Below are 9,721 nucleotides of genomic sequence, written 5' to 3'. Positions count from 1 at the left end.
ATCCACTTCCTCACCTGCTAGCTCCCTGAGGTTGGCAGCAACGACGAAGGTTGTGGCCAGTCACGGTGTGTGGTTTCTTCCTCTCCTCCGATTCCTCTGGTGGTTGCATGAATCTCAAACCCTAGTTCTAGTTCAGATCTAAGCATGTGGTAGAGGGGTATATCTGATGGCTTCGATTGTAGGTCGCGTCTTCTCCCTCGAGCATGGCGACACTGGTATGCTCTAATAAACTACTGTATTTGCACACTCAATGAAGAAAATATGAACATGGATATACGTTTTAGACCGTCAATTCAATGCATTTTAGGCGTGCTAAAAAGAACGGATTTTCGCGTGCACTCACTTCGTAATTCCTAGAAAAAGGTTATTCGTAATTTTTGTGAATTATGGAATAAAAACACACATATATTGACTTGAAACTTATCCATGTAAAATTTCCTAATATAATATGGTAATTTGCTAAGTTAAAAAAACAAGAAAATTGGAATGCTACATTTCAATCAAAACTTACATTGTAGCACTCTCACTTCCTTATTTTTTTTTTGCCAGGTTTTAGAAGTAGGTTTCTGTGTACCAAGTTTCAAAAAATCCACTTGTCCAAAGTGGTCTTGTGGCCGAGATCTCGAGAGCAGGTGTGGCATATTTAAACAACCTGCTATCCTTGAAAATCAACTTCTTTTTGCATGATATAGTCAGGCAGGTGAGCGTAGCCCCTTTGGCGTCCGTCTTCTGAATCTTGGTATCCAGACAGGAAACCTAGCATCATGTGCGTATATGTGAAAATTTAACGACTAAATTCAGTATAGAAACATAACTAACTAGGATTGAGTTTCTTACTGAACTAGGAGTTAAGTTTAGTGGCAATATGAGAATCAACCAATTGTTAAATGGTTAATGGGGTTGTTGTAGCCCCATTCATGGTGTTATGTGTATCTTATTAGTGAAGTAGGAGTATATTGTATTTCTTCGCTAGGCGGGTACAGGGTGCGCTCTTACCGGTCACCAGATGGCATGTGGATAATTGGCCAATCTTCACCAATGTTCTAGTCTGTACTAGATGTTGTGATATGGATAGGTGCCAATATTGATAGTGACAAGTAATCAAGTCGATCAAGAAATAGTCAATTTTCGCCGTGGTTAAGCCAGATCAACGTGTAACGGACGTGAATTTGTCAAATTTGTGACCGTAGCCAATTTTCGCCTGCCATGGAAATAGCTCAAACGTAGTAAATGACCCTGATGGTATAAATTTAGTGGAAACTATCCCAAGGAACATGAGACACATGCGAGAGCAACTGTAGCGCCTTTGAAAAGAAGGGAGCATCTATACCCGCAAAAAAAAAGGGGCATCTAAAATGGTTTTACAGGGTGGGATGTTTAGTGGGTCTGCTAGAGTTGCTCTAGCCTCCAAAGGACATGTCCCTTAATAATTACATTTTATTCTAGAGTAAATTGTATTGGAATTTCTAATTCTATCTGAAATGTCTCAAGTAAGTCCCAAATCCCAATACTTTGAAATTGCAGCTCTGACCAAGCCAAGGACTCCGTGCTAAGTCTTGTACCCTTCACCCCTAAGAAACGCTTACAGGGCGATTAGGTTTTCTTCGCCTCCCACCGGCAATCTGCCTCGCTGCTGTGGCCTTCGGGTCATGAAGGTGCGGTGGATCTCATGCCCTGTCGGTAGCAGCGCTACGTTTTCCTGGTTTTAGGGTTTTAGTTTGGTGGGACGATGCTTAGATGGAGGTGTTATCACCAGAATTTAACCAAGTCTGGAGATGGGCTGTGATTAAATGGGCTTAGAGGATATGCACGGAAAATATTCCCGAACCGGCCTTGTACAAGAAGTTTGGGCAAGATTGCCCGTGTATCTGTAGATTATAGTAGGTTACGTGTCGGGTAGAATTAAGAGATAGAGTTTAGCTCGTACACGGTTGGGTTTATTCCCAAGTTAGAAAGTCTACGGACTATAAATATGTATCTAGGGTTATTGAGAAAGGAGGACGATCACGTTCACAACAAATCAATCTAGGCGCATCGCCACCCCTTGTTTCGAGGGTTTCTCCCGGTAAGCAACATGCTGCCTAGATCGCGTCTTGTGATCTAGGCGGTATCGCTTATTCGTCGTTGGTGTTGCTCGTCTTCGAAGCCTTTTTGATGGCGAGCAACACCCTTATCTTAGGTGTTTTGGGGTTGACGTCGATGCTTTCACGATGTACTTGTTTAGCTACGCTGCCCCTCGATATCTAGCTGCCCTTACACCTATTTTAGGTGCAAGGGCAGCATCTTACTTGTTCTTTATTTAGTAGATCTAATCCGTTATAGTTGCTCCTTGTTCTTCAAGGATTGGTTTGATATCCGTATGGTTAGGCCTTATACACGGGTTGAACGATCCGGTAGTGCGTAAGGTGTGGTTTATTAAGCTCTAGAGGGATTGTTCCGGGGATCAACTTCACGTTGGTTTTTAGGCCTCTTTAGGGCTGGTTTTCCATCATCTTACGTATAGTATGTTCCGATTATACGGTGAAAACCCTAGACTATCGTCGATTAGTTTAGCTTGGTATTGATAAAGCATGATCCCCATGTCCTTATAAATCTAACATGAACCATGGGGCAATCGGCTCTTTGAGCCGATCCACAGAACAACTTAAGAGCCGATCGGGGCTCGTATTTAATGTTTACGTGTTTGCCATGCAGGAAACTAGTCGAAGCAATCCATCACCTTCCCGACCGGGTATAGGTCAGGTGGCACGCCCTCGTAAACACCAGGACGTGTGCCAGAAGGCATTGCGGGCCGTCGCCCGAGGGACCAGGGTCCACCGCAGTCCTGGGAGCCTCCCGGCTCTACGGTGTTGCCCGTTGCTACTCGCCGGTGGGTTTTTGACAGCAACAGAGGCGGCGACGTCTTTTTCAATAAATTTTCCTCGGCTTCAGCCCCATCTCGATGGCGATATCAAAAAGTTTGTGTGAGTGGTGTGGTTCTCGAGGACTTCTTCTGTCTTGGGGATCTCCGGATCGTCATGACGCTTCATCGGCGGTTATTCCTTCTTCTTCATCTACAGAATGGACGTGATATTCTTGACCCGTTCGGCGGCTTTCCGTCCGCAACTAATAACGTCATGCCGACTCAAGGAGAAGCGACAACGATAGTTTGCCGTCGACACGGTCTAGAGGTCGAAGACGAAGGACATCACAAGGATTTCGATGTAATTTTTTTTTGCTATTGTTCTATGTCTCTTTTAAATCTAATGGTCTATTTGATATGGCGAGTCAAGTAAGGGCACATTAGCATCATTCTACAATCAGGCCCTCGTAAGAGCTTTTCTTCTCACACTGGCTTCTTTTCTCGCTTCTCTCTTCCCTCTGGTGCGACCTCAAGAAGATTCTTTATTCTAAGAAGACATGGAAAATCACAAACGTAGCTCGAGCTGCATGTAGCTTGTTTTTCTTAAAAGAAATAAAAATTAATAATTTAAAGTTAAAAAAAATCTGAAAAAAAATCTTGATGTAGACAATCTTGTGTTCTACCAGCATCCAAATTTGCAACTCGAAATACCTTACATTCAAGGCTATGCAAAAATAACAAATTATGAAATCCATAATAGTGAATAGTACAAACTCTCACAATCTCAAAATCTATCAGATTTTGTCATTTTTCTACTGCATCGAATATATGGTATTTGGGGTTCAAATTTTACACAATGATAGAACTCAACATTGCATGTAGATTTTTGTCTGATTTTTGTAAAACTTAGAATGCCATTTTGAAATTTCAAGAAAAAACGAGCTATGTGTAGCCCGTCCTACAAAAGTCCACACTCGAGAAGACACCTTTTAATATGAGAACTTTGTATGGGTAGGTTTGTTCGTGTAAAGTCGGGTAATAAGAGAACTCGGTCAAAACATTGCAAAGCTCATTTATCAAAATGAAAACCAGTTCTTTTGGAGGGAAATGAAAACCAGATTTTTCTAGAAAATGAATATCAAAACTTGATAAAGAGTAGTGGATCAGTACATACCTGCCAAGAAAAAAGACATGTAAAACCGAGCAAATTCCGTGCATGTACAACATAGCACTCCATCCGTCCCACGAAGATTGTATGAGATTTATCAAAATTTAGATATATTAAATGCTAGATATATCTAAATTTTAACAAATCTTATACAAATTTAGAAGCCGGAAAGAGTATATGAGCATGACCACCACTGGAAAGAGACTTTTTGTCAGATTTTTTCAATACTTAGAATGCCATCGCGTCACGTGTGCAGCCACCGGCGGCCGATGCCGGCGTGGAGGAGGCCCAACTGTAGTTATGAGGCCTTGTGTGGCATCGCGTGTATCAGGGTGCAACCGGGCCATGAATGGGTCGTCAAGGACAGGACGGTCCGTTTGCGTTGGGTCATTGGGTTGGATTTTGCCCTCACTTTGTCTATACGGACACAAACGGACCGCATTTGTGTCGGGCCATTGGGCTGGATTTTGCCCTCACTTTGTGACACAAACGGACCACATTTGTGTCGGGCCATTGAAGATGCAAACCCATAAAAATTAGGAAAGTAAGGTTCAATTGCAATCCAATACTACTCCCTGTTCGAACATACGTGTCATGGATTTATCTAGATTCACATATATCATCTACAAATATGAATCTGAAAAATCTACAATACCTAAAAAAAAAACTCCATTAGCCCGAGTCTAAGAAACTAATTCAACGGATCTTTAGATTGATGAAGTTACCAGAGGTGCTCACTATCGACAAAACGTCATCTCCCTCCCATTAAAAGAATATTCCATCTTTATAAGATATCAGAGCGTGAAATTAAAAGTTTAAACCATGGTACCCACGCACCATTATTCTTCTAACCACTAACCATTCAACTAGAAACCAGTTGGGTACCCACGCACGCACGGAGTACATGCAAAACTCCACCACCAATCAGCAGCAGTACGTGTACGTCTATGTGCACGAAGGAACGAACGAACGAAAGAACGAGCGAGCGAGAACCAACCTGAGGTTGGATAGTTAGGAGGGTGGTTGTCCATGCTCACCGGAGTTCAAACCCGGCGTTCGACATCCGCGTGTGCTCATAAAGGCGGAATATTCTTTCGATGGGAGGCGACGTTCCTGTCGGACAATGAGCGCAGCTCGTGGTGACTTCGTCAATTTCAAGATCCAATCCGCCGGCTCGGTCTTCCGGAGGTGCTCATAGGGGTAGGGTGTGCGTGTGTGCGTTCATAGAGAGGTGAGTGTATACGCGTGTATGTGAGCGTCTGCGTTTGTACTGTGTTTCTCAAAAAAAAAAACGAGCGAGCGTTCCTTGAAGCAAAATCTGTCAACCAAAACCCTTGGTACACGCTCGGGCGACCGTGCGAGAGAGACCGGCCCTGCCGAACCCGGCTGAAGAGACCACGCGAGCGACGCAGACATCTTCCTTCCAGAGCCGGACCCCCGCCGTCCCATCTCCTCCTCCCGCAGCCAGCTTTAAACACGACCACCACGAGACGCCCTGTCTCCTCCTCCTTCTCTCCCCTACGGCGTACGCAGCTCGCAGAGAGCCATAGCGGGCACGGCGGCCCAAGCAAAAACGACACCAACGGAAGGATTTTTAAGTGCGCCATCCCCTACTTCCTCCATCCAGTCCGTGCGTGTCCTCTACCTCTCGTCGGCCACAGCAGAGCACGCGCGAGTTCCACTGTGCGCGCCTGAGCTCGCTCGCTCGGTATGGCTGTGGCGTCCCCCCGCCGGTGCCTCGCCGTGCTATTCGCTGTTGCGGTGGCGGCGCTCCTCTTCTCGGCCTGCTGCGCCGAGGGAGCGGCGGCGGCGGCCGGCAAGGCGACGCCGCGGCGGAGGCAGCTGCTTCGGCAGCGGCAGGTGGACTACCACCTCAGGCGGCTCAACAAGCCGCCGGTCGCCAGCATTGAGGTACATCCATCCACACCACACCCGTCTCGTCTCCCTCCTCCTCCTCCAGCTAGCGCGGCGACGCCTCACGTTTATCAATCTGCTGCGTTGCCGCGCGTCTCGTGCTCCCTATAGCTCGTCAAAGATTTCCTCTTTGCTTGCTCCGCTTGCACCAAAACTGAATCCATCCACGGGGAGGGAGAGCAAGCGGTGCCGGCGCGCGCGTACATTTACTCCTAGCAGATACGGAACCGAAGAGGAAACGAGTCCGTTACTCCTTTTATGGGTTTCATGGCGCCCCTGCATTGCCATCTGCGAGATTGATGATTTGCCTGCTTTGGAACCGTTGATTGACTCTTTGTCACTCATGGACCATGGGCCATGTATTTTGATTGTTCTCTCGTCGTAGTTAGAGGAAAAGACTCGCTTTCGGGGGGAAATTTATGGGTGTCCGTGCTTCTTGGGTTCGTTGGACTTTGGAGGAGAAAAAAGATGCGTGCTTTTGGTTGCTTTCCTTTCTTTGGAGGAGAACTGGGCGCGCTATCGTTTTCTCAACCAGTATATTCTGATTTTTATGGTGTCTTCAAAGACGAAGCAATCATCGTTCCGCTCTTCTTCTAGTAGTAGTAGCTCCTTTGGTGCGTAGAAATTCGAGAAAAAATCTTTGACATGAATGCTTCGAATCCTCTCGAGCTTCATTGCTCAGATATGGAATTTCGCCTTTATGTTTTCGTTGTCTGCAGTTTGGCTTCTGCTCTGAAACCAATGCTGCATTTTCTAATCTGTGTCATTTCTCCTGAATTCAGCACACTGTTTTTTTTAATTGTTGCAAATACTGATTCTGAGAACTCAACAGAGCCCGGATGGAGACGTCATAGACTGTGTGCCCATCTCCAGCCAGCCTGCCTTCGACCACCCTTTCCTCAAGGATCATACCATCCAGGTTATTCTCTCTCCAGCACCGCTTCCCCTTTTTACAGCTTCTTCCCCACGGACATTATTATGATACTAACACTCAACGGTGCACCGCCAACGCTTTTTTTTTCTTTTTCAGACAAGGCCTGCTTACCACCCAGAAGGCCTGTATGATGAGTCCAAGGTTGCATCATCCCACAAGGACAAGCAGAAAATCACCCAAATGTGGCACCAGAATGGCCAGTGTCAAGAAAACACCATACCAATCAGGAGGACCAAGAAGGAGGATGTCCTCAGGGCCAGCTCCATCAAGAGGTATGGCAAGAAGATGCACAAGAGCACCCCAAACCCCTCGTCTGTTGAACCTGACATGCTCAATGAGAGTGGCCACCAGGTAGAACAGAATACAATGCTTCCTTCATTCAAGAATCATCTTGATACTTCATGGCAGTACTAGCTTGGTCTTTGCTTAAGTGTTCATTAATTCATTACCTTGTTAACTTGTTCTATCTCAGCATGCCATAGCATATGTGGAGGGGGATAAGTACTATGGAGCCAAGGCCACCATCAATGTGTGGCAGCCAAGCATTCAGCAGGGCAATGAGTTCAGCCTTTCCCAGCTTTGGATCTTGGGAGGCTCTTTTGGGCAGGACCTCAACAGCATTGAAGCAGGATGGCAGGTGAGGGCTGAAACATGTGATGTCGAAAACCAACTAGTCAAAAAGTTCTATTAAATGTTGTGCTGCAGCTTCCAAATTTGTTCTTCTTCTGATTCCACGCTATCAATTATGAGAGAGCATTTCCTCCTTGCATGCGTTCGATAATTTCTTCTGTGTTGCAATAATTGTATGTGCACTGCTCAAAGGACACTTACATTTTGGTAGAAGCTACACTAAATTCTCTGACATTTCTGCATTCGTGAGCTGTACTAGATGCACTTATACTGTTTTTAGAAGCTAAGAATGCTTTGATGCTGGACTAAGTTGTGCCTTTTGGCTTAATTCCTGTGCTCTCTACATAATTTCAGGTCAGCCCAGACTTGTATGGAGACAACAACACTAGACTCTTTACCTACTGGACGGTAAGATAAACATCACATTCCTTTCAATCAACATGATAATTGTTTTCAGCTCCTTTGTCTAGATCTACATACCTATCTTTTGGAATTGTCTGTTGGTACTGAATACTACTGAGTACTGACTTTTGTATTGCTGCTGAATACTGTAGAGCGATGCGTATCAAGCAACAGGGTGCTACAACCTGCTCTGCTCTGGATTCATACAGACAAACAACCAGATAGCCATGGGCGCCAGCATCTTCCCTATTTCCAACTATGGTGGCTCCCAATATGATATCAATATTTTGGTCTGGAAGGTAAAATACAAGAGCCCTTCACATGCTCATTGTATTCGTAAATGGGGCCAGAGAATCTATATAGCATGCCCACCTGTTTCTTGTTCTTTCTCAAGGCTTATGTCAAGGCTACAACAACCGTGGCTTTGGCTTTTTGTGGACAGTGGGCACTCTCACAGTTGTCCTCAACACACACACACGCACTGGATTTATGCCTGCTAACAAACAATTGACACTAGTTTACTCTTACAAAAACAAGAATATTCGCCTTGTTTTCATGCTTCTCCTGTTATAAAATCTTATCATCTCCGCAATCAAAATTTTGAAATATGTCTTCACCTGCACTTCCCATTGGCATGACCAATTTGCCATGTGCCGTTATGTCGTCATTTGCCACTTGCATAAGCAACACGGTCTTATTCACAGAACATTTTCATAAGACTGAACATAAAAATAGTTCCAGAGTTTTTCATAAAAAGGGCACTACCTTTTCGTAGTAGTGCACTATAATGAGCACTTAGCTTTATTTTGCTCGTGCATGATAGCAATAAAAGGCACCTACCTATATTCCCTGATTATCATCCTATGCGTCGGTTTAATTGCAGGATCCAAAGGAGGGCAATTGGTGGCTGCAATTTGGCAATGACTACGTCTTGGGTTACTGGCCCTCCTTCCTCTTCTCCTACTTGGCGGACAGCGCCTCCATGATCGAGTGGGGCGGCGAGGTGGTGAACACGGAGCCCGACGGCAGCCACACCTCCACCCAGATGGGCAGCGGCCACTTCCCGGAAGAAGGTTTCGGCAAGTCGAGCTACTTCAAGAACATCCAAGTGGTGGACTCGACCAACAATCTCAAGGCACCAAGGGGAATCGGGTCATACACTGAGCAATCAAATTGCTACGATGTGCAGAACGGTAACAATGGTGACTGGGGCACCTACTTCTACTATGGGGGCCCTGGGAAGAACCCCAACTGTCCATAGCAAGAAAAGAACCGCTGCTGCTATCCAAGCCCTAACCCCCTTGACACCTCTGTATGATCCAGTAAATTAGTCTACACCTCTCCTTTCTTTCCATTTTTCTTTTTCATTTTTTCTTCTTGGTTTTTTGTTTTTGGTTTTAAGTTTTGCCACCAGTTCATTAACTTCTAGGTAAGGCAAGTGTTTGACACGTGAGTTTGTTCTCCACCTCAGAGAGATGTTGGTCTTTGTTCTAGGGAGGAGTGTGTGTGGTCAAGTTTCTGAAGAGAAACAGGCCTGGTTGGGTTTGTGCCACATGTCTGTCAAATTATTTTGTTCCTCCTATGTCACCAACTCTCTGTGTGACCTCCTTGCCGAGTTGAAAACTCAATAACTTAAGTTGTGTGCATGTGATCCTGGTTAGCACCAGTACCAGGCTACTAGCATCAGCATGTGTGTTTTCTATTCTGAAGAAAGTGGCTAATCAAGTGTTAGCTATTGGAAGCTGTGCAAAGAAAGATGCCCACTTTTGTGTGTGCAGAGTTTGGTGGCACACTAGTAAGCTAGTCACCAGGAAAAGTGGAGAAGGGTGCT

At 45.3% G+C, this 9,721-nt stretch overlaps 1 protein-coding gene across 1 annotated transcript; it reads left to right on the top strand.

The window, feature by feature from the left end:
- Positions 1 to 5,720: 5,720 nt before the first annotated feature.
- LOC124673642 lies at positions 5,721 to 9,472 on the top strand. The gene is made up of 7 exons (XM_047209683.1): positions 5,721 to 5,921; positions 6,757 to 6,843; positions 6,955 to 7,209; positions 7,331 to 7,495; positions 7,843 to 7,896; positions 8,043 to 8,189; positions 8,774 to 9,472. Exons 1-7 carry the CDS (start codon positions 5,721 to 5,723, stop codon positions 9,149 to 9,151), a joined length of 1,287 nt encoding a protein of 428 aa, XP_047065639.1. The 3' UTR covers positions 9,152 to 9,472.
- Positions 9,473 to 9,721: the final 249 nt, after the last annotated feature.

The sequence above is a fragment of the Lolium rigidum genome, chromosome 7 (genome assembly GCF_022539505.1).
Source record: "Lolium rigidum isolate FL_2022 chromosome 7, APGP_CSIRO_Lrig_0.1, whole genome shotgun sequence".
Classification (NCBI taxonomy): Eukaryota; Viridiplantae; Streptophyta; class Magnoliopsida; order Poales; family Poaceae; genus Lolium; species Lolium rigidum.
The sequence above is the reverse complement of the archived record's forward strand: the minus strand, read 5'-3'. Positions and strand labels throughout refer to the sequence as shown.